This window comes from Hippopotamus amphibius, chromosome 3 (assembly GCF_030028045.1).
Source record: "Hippopotamus amphibius kiboko isolate mHipAmp2 chromosome 3, mHipAmp2.hap2, whole genome shotgun sequence".
NCBI classification, from domain to species: domain Eukaryota; kingdom Metazoa; phylum Chordata; class Mammalia; order Artiodactyla; family Hippopotamidae; genus Hippopotamus; species Hippopotamus amphibius.
The window spans coordinates 76181872-76205036 of NC_080188.1; the positions used below are offsets into that span (position 1 = coordinate 76181872).

Genomic DNA, 23165 nt, shown 5'->3' on the forward strand with positions numbered 1-23165 from the left:
TCCTACTTAATGAAGCACTGGATATCAAGACTAACTATGGACCATTTAATCAGTTAATTATCACTCTGAAGTTAATTACAAAATAGACAATTTTTCTGAAAATGGTACTGAGATATCTGGACTACTGTTTCTGCTTTTTACCATCATCTATAATTGCAAATATAAGAGGAAAGACCCCCCCCCCCAGCAAAAACCTACAAACTCTTGTATGATGATTTTCTTAATACCATTATGAAGGTAAAATGGCCACAGAAGAAAGTACTGATTGGCCTATATTCCCAGAGTTTCTACTCCAATATTCTCACTCTTCTATCCTGAAACTTGGAGATTTTTTTTCTTTTTTCCTTAGAAATTTTATTCTCTAAATTACCCTGTTTAAAGCTCTCTATAAAATATTAAGCAAAAGCAATCAGCAAAAAGAAAAGCAAATATTTATAAACATTTAGGCAAACAGCATTAGCATTGCAAGTAACAAATCAATTTTCAACAGGTATATCAAGGGAGTAAACAATTTTTAAATAATTTCAAAAATCATAGTTAATCTATCCTATCACTCACTAACTAGCTCATTTCCTCAGCTACACACTTTGATTTTTCTGAAAAACTTGAAGAAATGTTTTGGTAACCTGTAATCTAAAGTGATTTTTTTTTAAGGAAAAAAAAATGAAAGGAATACATATTACACATTGATTCCCAGCTAAGCACTGCCTTGCTGTGTGACATTGGGCAACTCGCTTCACCTTTTGGTGTCTCGTTTGTAAATAATGGCATCGTACTTAATTAGAAGCTGCTAACTGGTGGCCACATCAAGCTGTGGATATACCTTGTTTGCCCTGTATATTTTAAAAATTGGGAAATTTCATATTCAAATCCAGATTTCTGATTTCTCTTTAAAAATTACAAAATTGCCAACACTATACTTACATTCCCTATGGCAAGAAAGGCTGCAATTGCATAGCAGCTGTCCTCCTTTGATAAGGCATGGATTCTTGGTGTTGCATTACCTGCCTGTAATGCTCAGCATTTGAGTTTCTGATGAACTAAATTACCTTTAAAGTTTCTTTCAGTTCTAACATTCTCAGGTTTAGAGTGAGCCACACAGCACAAGATCTGTTTCACCTCTCTAAGTCTCACCTTGATTTGAATCTGGGGATGATAACATCTGGTTACCATGTGACTTCTGGAGAGACAAAATGAAATAGTGAATGGTGACCGCTTAGCACAGTGATATGTATATAGAGAGTACTTAATAAACAGCAGAGGTAATAATACACACAAATAACGGTGAACACAATTCTATGATTCTATGACGGGCAATCCAGTCTAAATCAAAAGTGACATGCTGATTCTTCTCTTCCGAATGCAACATTGGTCCCATCAAAAAATCACCTATTTGCCTCTAGTTTTTGGAGATTACTAATTCTTCACTTACCACATGTAACATAAGAGGCTGAGGGAAAAAATGAAAGTCCTTGAGTAGGCTCACCTCAATTCAATATATTTTTAAATTATGATAAATATTTTCATCAGGTATTTTTCAACAAGATATGCTGCAGCTTTATGTTGCCACTGCTCTTCTAATCAGGGTCATTTTAGTTGCCAAGAAGAAAAATTCACTTAAAAGTTTCTACAGGAAGTGGGGGCTTACTGAAAGGTTTATATATCCATGGGAACCTGGGAGAAAGTAAACAACCAGGTATCAGAAAGGTCAGGAAATGAAGCATGTTGGGGCACCAGCCACTTGTTCCAGCCTATTTTTCTTTCTCCTGGTTGTCTCTGTCCTTATGTCGACTCTCGTCATTCTACACCATGCTGCCTCCTCCCGTACCTCATACTTTATATTCTAACTTTAAAACTGCATTTGGCACATGGCCCTTCATCTTACCCATCCTCTCCAAATCACTCTTTCTGCATCAAGTCTTGCTGCTAATGTGCCTGTTTCTTGTGAGTCATAGTTCTAAGAGAGGCAAAAAATTAAAAATAGAACTACCATGTGATTCTGCAATCCCACTTCTGGTTTATACCCCAAAGCACTGAAAGCAGGGTTTCAAAGAGATATTTGTCCACCCATGCTGATAGCAGCTTTATTCCTAATAGGAGAGAGGTGGAAGCAACCTGAGCGTCCATTATCAGATGGATGGATAAACATTATGTGGTGTATACATACAAGGGAATATGATTTAGCCTTAAAAAGGAAAGAAATCCTATCACATGCTATAACCTGGATGAACCCTGAAGACACTGTGCTAAGTGAAATAAGCTAGTCACAAAAAGACAAACACTGTATGAGTTCACTTATATGAGGTATCTAAGGTAGTCAAATTCAGTAAGAAAGAAACTGGACTGGTGGTTACCAGGGACTGGGGGAAAGAAAAATCAGGAGGAGTTGTTTAATGGACATAGATTTTCAGTCTTGCAAGATAAAAAATTCTGGGGATCTGTTATACAACAATATGAATATACTTAACGCTTCTGGACTGGACTGTGAATACTACTACACTTAAAAATGTTAAGACAGCAAATTTTGTTTTTTTTCATTGCAATTAAAATTTTTAAAAAAATTTTTTCTAGAGAAGGAATCAATTGGATTTAATCTTTTTGAAGCAAACTGCACAAGCATAGGTCAGTGGCAAGCCTATGGACTGACTGCTGGTATATTTATTTGACAACTTTTTATTATATGCCTACTGTTTCCAGCACTGTGCTAGGTTCTCAGCCAGGTGCCCACCCCTGGCCTGTTTGCCTGGTCATACTCAGCAGGCTTTCCTTATATAACAAGGTTTGATAATCTATATCTCATTTTCCCATCTGTAAGTAAAGTACCTATTTCTATTATATTACATCCTGCCATAGGGTTGATAAAGGGTTTTCTAATTCTGTTTTTTTATTTTCTTTGCCCTTGGCTGTTACTACTGTCACTCTGCCAAAAAAAAAAAAAGAAAGAAAGAAAGAAAGAATGCTGTTCTTCCACAACTGCTGTGAGAGAGCACTCGGAAAAAAGCAACTGTACAGCACAACGGCTCTTGAAAGAAACATCATCAATTTCATAGTTTCCTTTAAGTATGCAACAGCAGTACAAAACCTTCCAATTCAAAGAATTATGAAATAAAACAAGAATACCCATCAGAATCTTCTTACTTGGTGCAAATACTATGATAGGAAAAGCTGGAATTCTTGCTATGAAAGCAAATAACTTCATGAGTCTCAAATCTATAAATTTAGAAACTATCACTCCAAAGAGTTATTAAACTACTTGCAAGAAATGCCTTAGTTGGGAATTGCATTAAATAAATTGCCTATTATAACATGTCACATAGGCTTAGGAAGGAAACTTTTCAGTCCCTATCTAACTGGATTCCTGACCATTATCAGCTTCTGTGACATCATACTCTCTCGATTTTTTTTTCTTCTCATCTCTGACAGTTCCTCTCAGCTTTTTTCATTGGATGATCTTTCCCTATCCTTAAATATTGGCATTTCCACAGTTCCAACCCTGGTACTCTTCTTTTCAACTATACACACTCCCTGAATGAAACTAAAACCCACACCTAAGCTTCTACTTACACATGGATGATTCCCAACCCTACACCTCTAACCTAGACTTCTCTCCTCAGGTTCAGATCCATATACCTGACTACCTACTGAAAAGTCCTCCAACTGAAAAAGATACCAGAAGTCAGTGGCAAAAATAAATCTCATTAGCTTAAACTTTCTCTCCATCCCCACTTACAATGTTCCTTAACTCTGTATTCCATTTCTGATTAATCGTGACATTCAATCAGTTGCCAGACGTGAGAAGAAACCTAGATGCCCCCTCCTACCTACTTGAGCCACCTGCCCAAACTCCCAGTAAACCCCAGGCAGCAATCAGTCACAACTTCTTTTGAGTCTACATCAAACACATCCTTTCCTCTTGAACCCAACTGCCATTATGTTAGTTAAAGCCTCATAATTTGCACCTGGATACTACACATCTGGTCTTTACACTGCTCCAGCAGCATCATTCCCCAGATTTAACTTTATCAGTGTGTCTTCAATTGAAGTCTAAACTCCCTAGAGGTCTGACAGCAAGCATGATCTGACTTTTGCCTATATATTTTCAGTGGAACAATTATATATTTGTTCCTTGCAAGAATGTACATATTCTTTAGGTATGGAGGCCAGATTACCATCACAGTAAACGTGCTGGATGAATAAACACTTCTCCGGTCTTTTTTGTGGCTTCCCCACACCTACCCAGCTGCTGGGCACACTAAATTACTGGCAGTTCTGCCATTATGCCAGGCCCACACGCTTCCATACCTTTATGTTCCCCATGCCCCCTTTTAGAACACCTCCACTTCATTCTCTGCCTGAGTATGCTTTACATCTATCCTTCACATTCAGTTGAACCACCACCTCTTTTAGAAAAAAAAATTTAAATTAATACTCCTAATATTCTATTGCGTTCCCATACCCCCGCCTATATTTACTAGGCTATATTGTAATTGTTGACTTATTCGCCTGTCTCTTCCACCAGACTACAAAGTGCTTAAGGGCAGAAACTATGCCTATCTCTGCTGTACTCCCGGCACCTAACACAGTGCCTGGCACTTAGCAGCCCCTAAATAAATATTTACGGAACCATGCATGAATCTGTCTTATGTGGGAATGCCAGGCTACTCAAAAAAATCTACAGTCTAGGTTTGCAGTCAAACAAAAAACAAGAGATACAAGAATGCTTCTCTGTTAAAAATATATAAATTGCATATGTTACTTTTAGAGAGGGATAAGAGACAACATTTCTGGCCTAAAAATTACGTGTATCTCACCAAAACATTCTACACTCATTTCAAAGATATCCTAAAGTTAGTTACAAAAATTAATTTTTAAAAATATTTTCTTTTAAATGGGCTAAATTCAATAAAAACTATTTTTCCAAAGACTCAATAAATTAAACACTCTGTCTTATCAAACCAATTTATGTTTGTAGATACTGCCTAAATCATTCTACTTTATAACAAGTTGTTTAAAATAGGCCCCTCATAAGAAAGTAAATATAAGTAGATTTTAAGATCAATGGAGAGAGTCAGAGCCTTTGTCTGCATCTCCTTACTCTACCACACACATTAATGGAACGCAAATTATAATAGTAAATGTTATTTTAACAGAAGAGCTGACTTATTAACCACTTCTGTCAAAGTACCATATATGGACTCCCATAGCCAATGCTACTGATTTAAGACACAAGGTAGAGAGCCAAAATGCTTGCCCACATGGAAGAAAAGGAAAATATCATTACAGCTCTCTTAACATTGAAGTCTTGTTTCAAGCCTCCTCTTGAAAAAAAAAAAATCACTTGGTAACAGCTTTATTATCTGAAGACAAAAACAAGGCTTAAAATTCACTTAAGTGCTCAATCTTGTGCTCCATCAATATTTTATCCTTTTGTGGTTACAAATTTTAGAAGCAAAATGCTAACAATGAACCAAAGGACAACTTTCACATATGCTGAAAACATCTGCTTAACCTTAGGTTACCAAGTTGTTTTTCCTGAACTGTATAGAAACAGTTTTGAGAGCCATCACTATATGCCTAATAAATGACTTTGGTTTTATACTTAAGAACAAAGAAATAAGTAGTTAGAAAATTAAAAAGCACTTTAAGTTTCCTTGGATTTTAGTTGGAGATGTATTCTAAAATGTTTAAAACGGGCACATTTAACACATAGTATTCTTTGGTTCCTCACTCTAAATGACAAAAAATTTGCTTCACGCATATTTGCCATTCTGAGAGCAAAGGATAAGAACAACATTAAACCAAAACATAATGCTAAAATACAAAGGATTTAAACATTTAAAAAGCAACTACATCTTTATTCGAAAACATCTCCAGAATAACTTCCTGGACAATATGAACACGATTTCCTGCATAAAAGCAACACAACTGAGATGAAATATTTTGAAAAGATAATCACACAGACTCTGAAACGCTAAATTTTCACTTCTATATAGAAATAGTCTTTTGTGCAGAAACAATAAATTATAAACATCTCATAAAACACTCTTAGGTTGCTGCTTTCCAATTAGTATAGGATAGGTAATTTTGAAAACAAGAAAGTAGAATGAACAACATAAAAAAATTCAACTCTGGCGCCAAAAATATTCTAATTGGCCAAATCCAGTATTAGTATCTTGCATCCATTAGGCAGAAAAATCTAAACTTCATTTTCTATTTTAATGTAAGTCCCTCCTCAGGTATAAAGGTTAAAATATGCATTCTAAAATAAAGAAAGGGCCTGATCTTTTCGTGGAGATTTTTCAACAGAGGTAACAAGATCTAGATATAACATCATGCTTTATAACTGAGATGAAGGAAAACACGATAGAAAACCAATAATTTTTGGATAAATAGGGTAACCTATTAGCTTTTCTCACCCTGAACTATAATTTTGTAAAAGCTGCTATTTCAGATCAATAATAAAGTTACAGAAAATAGGTCTTCAACTGTTTCAAGTAAACAAATCCATAATTTCTAGTAAAAAAGGAAAACCTATTAAAACACTCCAATACACACTACACCCTCCAGTGGGCAAGCATCCATGGAAAAATATAACAAGATTTAGTTGGATTTTCCACTCAGTTAAATCAGTCCTATAACTAATAAAATGATGGTTCTTAAAACCTCACAAAAGTTCACACCATTTTAATCACTTGTCCCAGTATCTGAGTTAGAAAAAGCAAAGATTTTTTTAAAGTAACAATTTAGATGTTATAGAAGAGTAACGTAAGAAAATAAAATCATGATCCACTTATCTTTCCTCAAAAAAAAAAGCTATCAGATTCTTAATTTCTTAAACTTATAAAAGAAAAAGGTACACAGAATAAATCACATATAAAGATGTATAATTAAAGATAAAAGTATTTTTTATACCATGATCTGCAAAGGCGGCACAAATATTTTAAAGCAAAATCCAAAAATTATGGTTCCTTAGTGAGAACTGCGGCAGAAAAGCAGTATGTTCATTACGTTTTTCAGGAAAACAACTTACATTATCACCTGGTAATATTTAGTATTACTGGTCTCATGAGGCTATGTGGTCACTACACAGAAATATAAACACATTTAGAAGAAAACTGAGAGACTATCTGAAAGAGCCCTTATTCTATATGACTAATGTTTCGTGACTTAAATGGTATAATAGAAGCAAAGCCTAGATTAAAAGTACTCTACAATGGTCCAAATATCATTTAAAGTTTCTCTAATTTACAAAATGCAAACATATATTTAATACATAAATCTAGAAATCAGATATGAAGATGCATTAAAGAATTTTTGAATATATATACTCTAGGAAAAAAACTACAACTAAGACTACTTGAGGTCTTGAACTTATCATTAAGCTTATGGGACCAGCAATTACAGGACAATAGTGACATCTAGTGGACATTACAAATATATACCACACATACCTTGAAACAAAACCTTTTATTTCTGGTGTTTCACATGTTTCAACCTGTCTGAAGAATTATGTGACAAATCTTTAATTCTAAACCAAAATGAGCTGACTCTGCTTCCAAAAGGCTTCTCAATATGAGTGACCCAATCATGTGAGAAATATAAAATGTTTAACAATTAAAGTATAAGTAAATATCTCGTCTCTAAGCACTAAGCACTAATTAAATGTATCAAATACATGACTAAAAGAAGGTTTAGCAAATGGCCCAATATAATTACGATAATAAAAAGAATTTAAAATATTCTTAATAAAAAGTGAAAATCAAAAAAAAATTTTTTTTATTGCTTCTCTATTTCTTTATTCTATTTAAAGTTTTTATAACTTAAGAGCTGACCTATTTACGAATTTATTCAAGCATGGGAAGTATGTATTAACCAGGATAGTCTGTCAGACAAAATAAGAAATGTTTTTAAACTAGAAGATTATCTTATTTATGACAATTTTTCAAAACCAAATTAGTTCTCAAGAAAATTTATAGGATTATTCTTTAAAAGTACAGGAAGATAACTGGAAGAAGACCAGCTAATCCTCTCAAGAAGTGACGAACTTACCTCAAAGGTCAAAAAAACAACAAAAATGGACAATGTCTTTACTGATTATTTGTTAATACATAAGCAGGTTTCACAAGAGAACAACACTGCACTTAATGAGAAAGCAGTGAAAATATATGTAATTTTTATTAAGCATTTTATCACTTACTCAGGGAAGAAACATAAATGTAGAGATAGGATCTAAACACAAACGCTAAGTCAAATAAGAGTTCAGGCCACAAATTAACTGAAAGTCTTTCAAAAATCACAGATCCTTCCCAGATCTCTCAGAACCACCTAACTTAAAAGATTTTAATGACTATTTGAGTTCAATGATTTTCTGAAAAGAAAAAATGCTAAGGGCCAGAACATTCCAAGTATACATTTCAAAGTCAGTGAAGACATCTCTAAAATATAAATATTTGGGCATTAATAAAATTCAGGTCATAAGAGCACTGTCCTATCGGCTTCAAAAAGTTATCAAAGGATAAATAGTGATATATTCAAACAATGGATTACAACTCAGGACTCAAAAGAATGAAGTACTGATACATGCAGCAACATAGATGAATATCAAAAAAATTAGACTGAGTGAAAGAAGTCTTACGTAACAGTACACCCTGCAAGATTCCACTTATATAACACTCTAGAACAGGCAAAACTGACCTATGGAATGAATGAATGAATAAACAAAATCACAACAACAGTTACCTCTAAGACTAGGATAGAGATGGAGATTGACTGGGATGGAATTTGAGGGAATTTTCTGGCGTAATGGAAATGTTCTATATTTTAAAAAGAGTTAGGGCTACAAAGTTGTATGCATTTGTCAAAATTCACCAATAATATACTTAAGATTTATGCAAAATTTATATAAATTTTACCTTAAAAAATGAACCTTAAGCAAATATTACTAACTCTAGTTATCATATACCATGCTAAGGTATTTGGGGTGATGTGTACAAATATCTGCAACTTATTTTGAAATGCACATACAAATTAGATAATGGAAAGATTATAATAAAGCAAATGCAGCAAAACATTAACAACCATAGAATCTAAGATATGAGTATGGTGAGGTTCACAATTTAATTCTTTCAGCTCTGCTGTATGTCTGAAAATTTCCATAATAAAATACTGGGGAAAAAAATAAAGATGGCAATCAGAATTGAAAAAAATTAAAAATATAAAAAATTTAAAATGTTTTCTAAAATATTAACAATTTTCCTTTCATATATTAACATTTTAATCTGTTTAATGTCAAAAGTGACCATCTTCTAAAGACCAAACGTTACAGGACAAAATATTTTTAAAAATTTTAAAGACATACCCGAATTTCTTGAAGATTGTGAAAATTATTTCCTACTCTGACTGAGATCTTGCTTGGAGTATAGCTTTCATCCGATTTGTAGTCCGCATAAATACATAAGGTCTTCACTGTTGTTTTTCTTCTAAAAGCAATAAAGTAAAAACAACATGCCTTTTATCATGTGGAAAGATTATATGCAAAACATCTTATCTGATTTTAAAAGTCATAGTTTGCTAAAATGAGTATTTAAATCAATAATATCCACGTCCTTTAATTTTGACAACGATGAAAATGAAGAACATGTGAAAAAAGATACACGTTATAATACTTTTACAGACATCTTTTACCTAGAACCTGGTCAAGAAACAGATGTGAGTAAAGAAGGAACAGTTAAGCCAAAGCAGGCACCTTAGAGTGCAAACAAGCATTAAGAGTTTCAGTTCTCTTCATTTGTATTTTACACAAAGAAATTGTAAAGCTTGTTTTTCTTTACCAATTAGTAATTACTTAATTTCCTATGTTAATACTTGAAAATAACTAGCTAAGTGAGAAACTAAGTCTAGCAAAGAGAAACAAGTTTAAAAAATGGAAAGTATAATCATTACTTAATGCAAGAAATACAATCGTTTTTAAAACATATCTTAGAAAAATAAGCAAAGACTACGTAACAAAAATTACTCTCAGAAAACTGCAAGTGACCAAAAAACATGAAAATATGTTCAATCTCTTAAAACATACATAGACATTAGTTTTTTATCACATTGGGAAATATGAAAATAACTAATTCCCAGATTTGAATAGAAAAAGGTACTTTCATAGCCATTTAGTAGGTACAAAACCTCTGACTCACAAATTCAACTTCTAAGAATGCATTAAAAGACAATAATAACACAATTACTCTAAAGCAGATGAAGAGAAATGTTTACTGCCCTGCAGTTAAATTACTAACAAATTATAAACAACCTAAATGTCCATCTCAATAGGGAATTAGTTAAACTGATTACAATATACCCAATTCAATGAAATACTACACAACCATTTAAGATACACACAGACATGTAGTTACAGTAGGGAAAAAAGCAGATTACAAAACAGAATATAAAAAAGGATCACATTTTGGGAAAAACAAAAAAATTTTTAAAGTCATATAAACCTACATATGAATAGAAAAAGGCCTAGACAGAATCATACAAAAATAGTAAAAATGACTATTTTGATGGTGTGGATCTTATTTTCTTCTTTATGATTTCTATATTTTTTGATTAATGTTTTAAAATAAGCATGTATTATTGTGGTCATTGGGGAAAAAATAGACAATTTAAACATCAACCAAAAAAAACATTAAGAAGTCTATTTAAACGTGCTTTAAAAGTTTAGATCTGGTATAAACTGGCACTCACTTAATAACAATGAGCTCCTTGAACAGAAGTAGTCTGTGTCAAAAGTCAGTCTATAAAAACAGCAGGGGATCTGTAGCTCTTAGTGAGGGGACCAAACTTCTATACAGCCCAAGCTTTTCATCAGAAAGGAATGGAGAAAATTAAGGACTTTTCCTCAAATAATAAAGACGGATCAAGATGTAAAACACTAAGTACACAGGAATTGCTGACAGGATAAATACCATTACCAGATTTTCAAAAGAGGCCAGAGGTATCAAACTGACATCGTTTTCTCTGTCTGCGGGGCCAGGAAGGAGACAAGAGGGGAAGCACAGGAAGAAGCAAAAATTTTGAAGGGCGTACAAAAGATCTTTTCCCTGATGCACCATAAACAGGCAGTGAAAGATCTTTCTTATAGAGGAGGGATCAAAGATCATGAAGATTACTCTTAAGGATTTCTTGCTTTGCCTTTTTTTTTTAACAAAAGCAGATCTAAAGGACCAAACTTTTTGCTCAGAATAATTTCATCTCTAGGTTATTAATTCAGGATAATTTAGTCACTAGAACCTAGGAGATAATCAGGGTTAGGTTAGAAAGGCAAAGAATACTAATAACACTAATGATTATAAATACAACAGCAACAGCAGAAATACCAAGTGAATAAGTGAACACTCTGTGTCTGGCCCAGAAGCAATGCTTTATATGTATTATCTCATTGACTCCTTAACCTTGTGATACAGTAACTATTATAACCTCTGTTTTACTGATTAAAAAAAAAAGTCACACTCAGGTTAATAACTGGCTTAAGGTCACAAAGCTAGAGGTGGGCACAGTCAGAGTTCACACATGTGTCTGCCTGCCTCACAGGATCTTCACTACTATCAACTTCCTATTAATTAATCGTACTTATTCAACATTGTCATTGACACCATTTAACACTAACATGTAGGTATTTTTAATTCTTTAATTTGAGCTACATTGTGGGTTCTTACCCTCAGGTCTACGCAGCCCCAGAAATCATATGTATAACTTATGTTATATATGTAGTTTCATTAGATTTGCAAAGAAAACTGTGACCTCACATAAAGTTAAAGCTATGACTCCATAAAGCCTTTTAAAATTATTTATAAATTTTATCTCATGGTAAATCTTAAAAATAATATTGCTTAGAAAATCATGCTGTTCGTCCAATGGCAATGCATGTGGAAAGGGCAAATGCATAGATTATGAGACACAGTGACAGCTACTCGAACTGCTCAAACCATCATTATAATAATAATCACCATAACTGAATGCTTACTATATGCCAAGCGTTGTGCTAACCTCTCAGGATAAAGTATTGTAAGAAGGGAGAGGAAGAGGGTAACAGACATTTTTGATGACATAAGCTAACTCTCCCAGCCTTTCTCTAACCCCTCACCCACTACTCCCCTTCTGCTCAGAAAGAGCTACTGGCAGGAGCTCCTATGCTTTGTTCCTTCCCGTCACACATTTAATAGGGACAGGCCCTACCCGTCTAGCACTTTCATAACTGGATGGGTAAGTCTGTTTAATTTTAGGGTTCAATATTAGGAAACACACTTGACTGCAGATATAAGCCCCATTCTAAAGCATCAGCTTTGTCTGTTTCACAAGAGTGATATTTTGGTCTCCACTTGCTGACTCTTGAATAATTTCCTAACTAATTTGGAACCCATGAAACTGAGAAGACATTAATGACAGATATTCCCAGATACTCCTAGCAACCAACCTAACAGCCTCTTTTCCCTTCTTTCTTTGTAACATCCAGCTAAAAGACTGTTAATTCCCAGCTTCCCTTAAAGCTAGGTATGACTATGTGACTAAGTTATGGCCAGTGAGATTTAAACCAAATGACTGTGTGTTAATAAGGAACCTTTTTAAAGGGAAGATGTGCCCTTTTTACCTTTCCCACCTACTTCTTCCTGCTTGCTGCATGGGATATGAACAAAATCAGGATGTCTGCCCATGAAGGAAGCACTGCTATAGGACTTGCCCTCCCACCATAAACAACTAGAATACCAGACAACATACATGAGACAACTGACCCCAGACACTGAACGACAAGAAGCAAAGGCCTGTAAGTCCTGAGAGAAAGGAAACGAATGAGGTGAGCCCTATGAACAACTGGGCTTTCTGACTGATAGCAATTTCTGAGCTGCTTTTATACAGGGAGAGAAAAGCCTAACAGAATCTTGCAGTCTCACTGAACTGAGGAAGGAGCTATATTGAGAAGAAACTCCAAAAATCTGCCTGGAGTCCCCTTGAGTCTTTGAATACCAATCTGCACAGACATAGATAAGGTGAAACTCCACAGAGACATGCAAAGAACAACAGTTGCTGGGGGAAGAACAATTACTGAGAAACAGTAAGCCAAACAATTCCCAGAGGTTGCAAAGAATAAGCAATCATTAGAATTCCCAATATCCAAAGCAGAGAACCCAAATAGCACCTCAAATGTCTAGGACTTTCATTTGAGATCCCAGAAGGATCAAGTCTTAGCATTCCATGATGCTAAAATTGCCCAAGAGAAGTGATCTTAAAGTGTGGTCTAGGGATCTCAAGATTCTTTCAAGGCATCAACAAGGTCACAACTATTTTCCTAATAACACTAAGGTATTTGCCTTTTTTATCATCATTCTTTTATGCGTATACAGTGGGGTTTTCCAGATGCAATCTGACATAGGATATTGTAAAAAATGTAATGAAGAAGCATATGTGAGACGTCAGCCGTCTCCTCTGAAGCCAGACACTAAAGAGATTCACGTGAAAAAGTAAAACAATAACACTCTTCTCACTATTTTTTGTTTTGGAAGAGAGTTATTTTTCATTTTAAAATGTTATTATGTTAACATATAATAGGTTAATTATTATTTAACTTTAGATGAATAGATACTTTTAAATTTCTCAGTATAATTTCTAATATGGTAAATACTGAGAGGATATAAAAAATAAACAGAAGATCTTTGGAGACCTCAAGAAAAGTTTAAAGTGGTAATGAAACCAAAAAAATTGGAGACTTGCTGCCCTAGAGCAGGGATCAGCAAACCACAGCTGAGAGGCCAAATGTGACCAACCACTTACTTTTGTAAATAAAGTAATACTGAAGCAAAGCAACACCCATTCACTTACATACTGTCCATAGCTACTTTTGCACTACAACAGCAAAGCTGAGCAGTTTGCCACAGCTTAAAACACAGTTTGCTAGGCCTAAAATATTTACTATCTACCCCATTACAAAAAGTTTGCTGACTTCCACCCTAGAGTAAAAGGTACTCTAGACCCATGGTAAAAAGACTTAAAATCGAGCCTCAAAAAGATCAAGATGATTCTTAAGTAACTTACCTGCCTGCCAGCACAAAGTCTAATCCTCTAAAAAAAAAAAAAAATCCAACACTCAACATGATAAAATTTACTGTATCTGGCATCTACAATCACCACAAAGAATCAGAAAAATGTGACCCATAATAAGGAAAAATCAGTCAATTAAGACAGATATAGAAAAGACAGAAATGATAGAATTAAAAAATAATAAAGAGAAAACATAAATATCTACCTATAGGTATATAACAAACCACCTCAAAACTCAGTGGCATTAACAAAATAATCATTATTTTGTTTATGAATCTGGAATTTGGGCAGGGCCCAGAAGGGAAGCCTCTACACAGCACTGGGTGTGGCTGGCTACCTGAGGAGAGCTGAATGATCTGCTTCCAAGATGGCTCACTAATAACACTGCTGGCAAGCCGGTGCTGCTTGTTAGTTGGGAGCTTAGCTCAGGACTTGGGTTTTGATTCATTTTTTTTGTGGGCTTCTGCATTTGATGTGGGTTTTCTCACAGCGTGGTAGATAGGTATTAAGGGAGAGAATCACATAAAAGAGAGAGAACAAGACAGAAATTGCCTTTTACGACAAAGCCTTAGAAATAAGAGGATTATAACATCCATACTCTATCAGACAAGAAATCCACAAAGGCCTGACCAGTTTCAAGAGGGGAGACATAGATGTCATCTCTTGATTAGGTGGTAGCAAAGTTGAAGAAGAGCATATGCAATAGGAAATAATATATGTTCACAATATTAAGGGGAAAATATTGTCTCCCTTCCCTGGAAATCAGGGGGTGGGACTGAAAGTTCCAACCTTCTAATCACATGGCTGGTTCTCCCCGCAACCAGTCCCCACCCTTGAGTGGAATCCAAAAGTCACCTTCCCTGAAGTATTTTCAAGAACCTGAGAGCAAGAAGTCAAATATTATCCCATTGCTCTTATCATTCAGGAAATACCAAGGGTTTAGGGAGCTGTGAGCCAGGAACTATAAACAATGACCAAGTAAATATGAGGCATGTGAATAACCAAGTATGTATTTTTCTTATAAATCACAATATTGCAATAACTGAATACTAGTAACAACTTTGGGCCAATAAATGAGATAATTTTGATAAAATGGACAAGTTTTTTGAAAAAAACAAGTTAGCAAAACTGATTCAATAAAACATAATCAACAAGGATCTACTGTATAGCACAGGGAACTCTACTCAATACTCTGTAATAACCTATATGGAAAAAGAATTTGAAAAAGAATGGATATATATAACTGAATCACTTCGCTGTACACCTGACACTAACACAACATTTTAAATCAACTATACCCCAATATAAAATAAAAATTCAATTAAAAAATAAAAAAATCCACTGATAACTGAGACATAAAAAAACTATTTTTCTGGAGGGAAAGAAGTCTCAAGGAACCTGGGAGAAAAACTGGTAATTAAAAGAGAAAATCTGTGCTATGGTAAAAAAAACTGATTCAAGAATAGAAAATCAATTAAAAGAAATAAGACACACGTTAAAAAAAAAATTTCACACAAAGAAAACTCTGGGAGCTTCAATGATGAATTTTATCAAATATCTAAGTAAGAAACAATGGTAATTCTACATGAACCCTTTCAGACAAAAAAAAAAAAAAAAAAGAAAAGAACAATGAAACTAAAAGTTGGTTCTTTGAAAAGGTAAACAAAATTAATAAACCTTTAGCCAGACTCATCAGGAAAAAAAGGGAGAGGCCCAAATCAATAAAATCAGAAATGAAAAAGGAAAAATTTCAAGCAACACCACAAAATACAAAGAATCATAAGAAACTACTATCAGCAGCTATATACCAATAAAATGGACAACCTAGAAGAAATTAACAAATTCTTAGAAAGGTACAATCTCCCAAGACTGAACAAAGAAGAAATAGAAAATATGAAAAGACTAATTATCATACTGAAATTGAACCAGTATTTAAAAACTCCCAACAAGCAAAAGGCTAGGACCAGATGGCTGCATAAGTGAATTCTACCAAACATCTGGAGAAGAGTTAACACTTATCTTTCTGAAACTATTCCAAAAAATTGCAGCAGAAGGAATACTTCCGAATTCATTCTGTAAGGACACCATTACTCTGATACCAAAACTGGACAAACATACCACAAAAAAGGAAAATTACAGGCCAATATCACTGATGAATATAGACGCAAAATCCTCCACAAAATACTAGCAAAACGAGTCTATGTTAAAAGGATCATACACCATGATCAAGTGGGATTATCCCAGGGATGCAAGGATTTTTCAACATCCACAAATTAATCAATGTAATACACCACATTAACAAATTGAAGAATAAAAACCATATGATCTTAATAGATGCTTTTGATAAAATTCAACATCCACTTATGATAAAAACTCTTCAGAGAGTGGGCACAGAGGGAACATACCTCAACATAATAAAGGCCATATGTGACAAACCCACAGTTAACATCATACTCAACGGTAAAAAGTTGAAAGTATCTCCTCTAAGATCAGGAACAAGACAAGGATGCCCACTCTCGCCACTTTTATTTTGGAAGTGCTAGTCATGGTAATCAGAAAAGAAAAAGAAATAAAAGGAATCCAAATTGGAAAAGAAGAAGTAAAATTGTCACTGCAGATGACATGATGCTCTACATAGAAAATCCTAAAGACACTCCCAGAAAACTACTAGAGCTCATCAATGAATTCAGTAAAGTTGCTGGATACCAAATTAATATTCAGAAATCTGTTGCATTTCTATACTTTAACAATGAAATATCAGAAAGAGAAATTAGGGAACAATCTCATTTACCGTCACACCAAACAAGAATAAAATACCTAAGAATAAACCTACCTAAGGAGGCAAAAAACCTGTACTCCAAAAACCATAAGATGCTGATGAAAGTAACTGAAGACAACACAAACAGATGGAAAGATATACTGTGTTTTTGGATTAGAAGAATCAATATTGTTAAAATTACCATTTTACCCAAGGCAATCTATAAATTCAATGCAATCCCTATCAAATTACCAATGGCACTTTGCACAGAAGTAGAACAAAAAATTTTTAAACTTGTATGGAAACACAAAAGACCCCCGAATAGCCAAAAAAATATTCAGAAAGAAGGATGGAGCTGGAGGAATCATGCTCCCTGACTTCAGACTATACTACAAAGCTACAGTCATAAAAACAGTATGGTACTGGGGACTTCCCTGGTGGTCCAGTGGTTGAGACTTCACCTTCCAATGCAGGGGGTGTGAGTTTGATCCCTGGTCAGAGAGTTAAGATCCCACATGCCTTGGAGCCAAAAAACCAAAACATAAAACAGAAGCAATATCGTAACAAATTCAATAAAGACTTTAAAAATGGTCCACATCAAAAAATCTTAGGGGCTTCCCTGGTGGCGCAGTGGTTAAGAATCCGCCTGCCAATGCAGGGGACACAGGTTCAAGCCCTGGTCTGGGAAGATCCCACATGCTGTGGAGCAACTAAGCCCATGTGCCACAACTACTGAGCCCATGAACTGCAACTACTGAAGCCCACAAGCCTAGAGCCTGTGCTTTGCAACAAGAGAAGCCCATGCACCACAGTGAAGAGTAGCCCCTGCTCTCTGCAACTACAGAAAGTCTGTGTGCACCAACGAAGACCCAACTCTGCCAATAAATAAAAAATAAATTATTAATTAACAAATTTTTTAAGAACTCTTAAAAAAAAACTATGGTACTGGCACAAAAACAGACATATAGACCAATCGAACAAAATGGATAGAAAGCTCAGAAACAAACCCACACACTTATGGTCAGTCAATTGGTCAGTTAATCTACGACAAAAGAGACAAGAATATACAATGGAGAAAAGATAGTCTCTTCAATAAGTAGTGCTGGGAAAACTGGACAGCTACATGTAACAGAATGAATTTTGAATATTCTCTAACACCACATACAAAAATAAACTCAAAATGGGATTAAAGATCTAAATGTAAGACCAGATACTATAAAACTCCTAGAGGAAAACACAGGCAGAACACTCTTTGACATAAATCGCAAGAATACTTTTCCGGATCTGTCTCCTAAAGTAATGGAAATAAAAACAAAAATAAACAAAAGGGACCTAACTAAACTTAAAATCTTCTGCACAGAAAAGGAAACCATGTACAAAATGAAAAGACAACCTACAGACTGGGGGAAAATATTTGCAAAGGGATTGATTTCCAAAATAAACAAATAGTTCATATGGCTTAATATCAAAAAACACACACCCAATCAAAAAACAACCAGAAGACCTAAGCAGATATTTCTTCAAAGAAGACATACAGATGCCCAAAAGGCACAAGAAAAGATACTCAACATCACTAATTATTAGAGAAATGCAAATCAAAACTACAATGAGGTATCACCTTATAACAGCTGGAATGGTCATCATTAAAAAGTCTACAAATAATAAATGCTGGGAAGGGTCTGGAGAAAAAGGAACCCCCCTACATGGCTGGTAGGCATGTAAATTGGTGCGGCCACTATGGAGAACAGTATGGAGGTTACTTAAAAAGCTAAAACTAGAGTTACCATATGATCCAGCAATCCCACTCCTGGGCATATATCTGGAGAAAACTATAATTTGAAAAGATACATGTACTCCAATGTTCACTGCAGCAATATTTACAATAGCCAAGACACGGAAGCAAACTAAATGTTCAAAGACAGATGAATGGATAAAGAAGATATGGTATATATATACACAATGGAATATTACTCAGCCATACAGAAGAATGAAATAATGCCATTTGCAGCAACATGGATGGACCTAGAGATTATTATATTAAGTGAAATAACTCAGACAGAGAAAGAGAAATATCATGGTATCACTTGTATGTGGAATCTTAAAAAATGACATAAATGAACTTATTTACAAAACTAATAGACTTAGTGACATAGAAAACAAACTTATGGTTGCCAGAAGGGATAGTGGGGTAGTGGGGCAGGGAAGGGCAGATAAATTAGGAGTTTGGGATTACCATATATACACTACTATGTATAAAATAAACAAGGACCTACAGTATAGCACAGGGAACTATATTCAATGTTTTGTAATAACCTATAATGGAAAAGAATCTGAAAAAGAACATATATATATACACATACACACACATATGTAAAACTGAATCACTTTGCTGCACATCTGAAGCTAACACAACATTGGAAATTAACTGTACTTCAATTTTTAGAAATGGTTAAAAAAAGAAAAAGAAAAAGAAAATAGAGGCAGAAACACGTCCCAACTCATCTAGCAGGCCAAAATTAGACTAATAAATTATAATAAATGAAAATGATGCACTAATATTTCTCATGAATATAAACATAAAAATTTTTCAACAAAATATTAGTAACTCAAAACCAGTAACTTACAAAAAGGGATTCAAAGCCAGTAACTTATAAAAAGAGATTTAAAAACTAAACAAGGGCTTCCTAGGTGGCGCAGTGGTTGAGAATCCGCCTGCCAATGCAGGGGACACAGGTTCGAGCCCTGCTCCAGGAAGATCCCACAAGCCGCGGAGCAACTAAGCCCATGAGCCACAACTATTGAGCCCATGTGCTGCAACTACTGAAGCCCACACGCCTAGAGCCCGTGTTCCACAACAAGAGAATCCACGGCAGTGAGGAGCCCGTGCACCACAATGAAGAGTAGCCCCCACTCATCTCAACTAAAAAGAAAGCCTGTGTGCAGCAAAAAAGACCCAACACGGCCAATAAAATAAATAAGTACATTTATAAAAAAAAATAATAAAAAAATAAACAAATAAAAAGGATATACGACAACAAAGGCCTAAGCAACATAAAAAATAGACAAAATGGACTTCATCAAAATTAAACACTTTTATAAAAAGGCAATCCACAGAATGGGAGAAAATATTTGGAAATCACTTATCTGAGAAGGAACTAATGTCCAAAATATACATACAACCCCTAAAAATCAAAACAACGAAAAACCCAATTCAAAAACGGGCAAAGGACTTGAACAGCCATTTTTCCAAAAAAGATATCAAATGGCCAATAAGCACATGAAAAGAGCCTCAACATCACTAGTCATTAGAGAAACACAAATCAAAACCATGAGATACGACTTCACACCCATTACAATGGCTATTACCAAACAATAGAAAATGAGTGTTGGTAGGGATGTGGAGAAACCAGAACTCTCGTATATTGTTGCTTGGGATGTAAAATGGTGCAGCTGCTATGGAAAACAGTATGGTGGTATCTTAAAAAATTAAACATAGAATCACCATTTCATCCAGCAATTCTGCTTCTGAGTATATGTGCAAAAGAACTGAAAGCCAGGACTCAAACAGGTATTTGTCCATCATGTTCATAGCAGCATTAGTTACAATAGCCATAAGATGGAAACAACCCAAATGTCCAGTAATAATAAACAAAATGTGCCATACACATACAATGGAATATTATTCAGACTTAAAAAGGAATGAAATTCTGATATATGCTACAACATGGATAGATCATGAAAACATCATGCTAACGCTAAGTTAAGCTAGACACAAAATAACAAATATTGTACGATTCCACTTATATGAGATACCTAGAGCAAGTTACTTTATCTAAATTTCTACCTCTAAGACTACAAAATAAAGATGAAAACAGCTGTAAAGGTTAAATGAAATAAATAGGTAAAGCATTTAGTAAAATATCTGGTATTTAAAGCCTTTAAAAATATATTAGCTGCTGTTTTCATTTCTGGTATACACATATTTAATACCCTAGGACAGGATTTGGCATACTACAGCCAACTGGCTGAAACCTGCCCACTACCTACATTTGTAAGATAAAATTTAATTAGAACAGCTAAATTCAGTCATTACGCATTGCCTACAGCTGCTTTCATGCCATAATGACATTAATGAATAGCTGCAACAGAGATCAGATAGCACACAAGGCTTAAAATATTTACTGTGGGGCTTTTTCATAAGAAATGTGCTGATCTGTATCCTAGGACAACAAAAACAAAACTAAAAATACAATGCTATATAGAATGCTAAAATAGATGGCGTAAATGGAGCAAGATAAGCAAGTTAACTGGTTTCCATCTGTCAATAAACTCAAAGCAAATGACAAACATATGGCTGTTTTCCATTTCCTCCCAAAAGTAAGCATTTCAAAACTGAAAGTGTCCTTAGAGGTAGTAAGTTAGAGTAAATTTTTTTCCAAATGGGAGTACAAATATGAGAAGTTATATGAATGGTCTATACCTAATTACTAGCATCACTCCTGGTGTACTTAACACAATGCATTAAGGCACTGCATTTGGTCATAAGCAAAGCATATTTTTCTGAAATAAATCATATTGAAAAGTATACCTGAGAAATATCCACATAAAAGGAACTGTGTAAACTATCATAAAGAATTCATAAAGGAAACAAGATCCTGCTGTATAGCACAGAGAACTATATTCAATATCCTGTGATAAAAACCATAATGGAAAACAATATTTTAAAAAAGAATGTATATGTATGTATTACTGAATCACTTTGTTGTACAGCAGAAATTAACACATTATAAAACAACTACATGTTAATAAAAAATATTGATTAAATAAAAAAATTCATAAAGGATAAGACAGAGTAAACTTAAAATACTTATAATCTAATTGAGTAGAAAAGTAATCAATCTCTAAGGCTTATAAAAAGCAGGGTTCAGTGCATGTCACTATAATTTCTACATTTCTTTAAATTTTACATAAATAAAATCAATTTCTTTGTCTATTTATAACCTATACAAATTGAAAATTTTTTAAATGTATTACCTGAATTGGATGTTCACTAAATGAGGCTGGGAGCCATCTGATTGCCAATAAGTTTCTAGATTGTCATCTCGTAATTGATCCACTCCAAATCCTAAAAACACCACAAGTGACAATAAATTCTTATGAAAAAGAAAGAGCCATATATTCAAAATATAAAATTACAATATATATTTGTCCAGAAAGTTTGATAAAGAGGATGGTCAGTACTGTGAAATTTAAATTAACCAAAATCCTTCAATCCTCTTTACCAGACCTCAATTCTCAGAAGCATAAAAAATTAATAAACAGAAATCTCAATTAAATAGAGCTGGGAGATCAGAAGGGGAAGTTTTCACACCCTGTGACCATAACAGAGTCCAAGAAAAAGAAAGTCTCCTCTTTTTTCCTGGTAAGGACTCAGCCAAGGAAAAGCCAAGACCTCTTTGTTTACTATAGCCCTCCCAACTTCCTTTTCCCCTCTGTAAAAGGGTGCTCCTTCCCTTCAGTGTGGGAACTTGCATTGGCTTGCCATGACTGCAGATCCCGAATTGCAATTCTCTGCTGATCCGAAGTAAACTCATTTTTGCTGGAGAAATATCTGGCAGACTATTTATTTCAGATCAACATGTTGGTGGCCTGTACGGGGACCAGAAAAGACCCCCAATGGTTCCAGGGCTGGTGAACAAACAGGTGCAGTACCCACCACTGAACTCACTGTCATTCATTGCTTTCTTCCTGACCCTAGAGTTTGAAGGTAAGTCTTTCTCTTGGATCTGAGCACACGCCCTCTTTGCATTTGAAGCTCTCCAGGCTTTATTCGGGACCAATTTTAAGGTTTCATCTTTTTGGTTAAGGCTTTGTTTTGTACATGAAAACTCATTTGGCAGGTCAATCTAATTTTGAGATCACACGGTTTCAACCAAAGCCGGCTGAAAACACCTTTGGCCCATTCATTTGGGAATAGGGGCTGCTTCTCTGAAACTGTTTCAGTTTTCTGCATCCTACTCCTTTGGAAGGGGCTGTCCTCTGGAAATTGGCTGAAAAAGTCTTTGGCCTGGCTCCTCTAAGACCAAACTGTCTCCTTCAAACTGGCTGGGATTAGCCTGCAAGCTTGTTTGCATTGAACTGTTTGTGCTGTAAACTGTTTGGAAACTGTTCTTTTACTCCAGAGTAAAACTTCTGAGAAATGGGATCCTAGTTATCTAAACATTTTGCGAGTGCCCGCCCCCTAGGAAGACTACAGATGATTTTATGTTTAAAAGCCACGGTCCTTCCTCAGGCACATTTCTAACTTAATGGACCAACTCAA

At 34.7% G+C, this 23165-nt stretch overlaps 1 protein-coding gene across 3 annotated transcripts in view; it reads right to left on the reverse strand.

The window, feature by feature from the left end:
• The window catches only part of ANAPC10 (anaphase promoting complex subunit 10), a 78627-nt gene that overhangs the window by 35819 nt on the left and 19643 nt on the right, over positions 1-23165 (reverse strand). For 2 of the 3 annotated variants that reach the window (XM_057725946.1, XM_057725945.1), the window contains exons 3-5: positions 21878-21968; positions 9359-9479; positions 1135-1180 (exon numbers count right to left, since the gene is read on the reverse strand). In XM_057725946.1, coding sequence (XP_057581929.1) covers positions 1135-1180; positions 9359-9479; positions 21878-21968 — 258 coding nt within the window. The remainder of the gene's footprint in view (positions 1-1134; positions 1181-9358; positions 9480-21877; positions 21969-23165) is intronic. The other variant, XM_057725944.1, reaches the window with a different exon arrangement.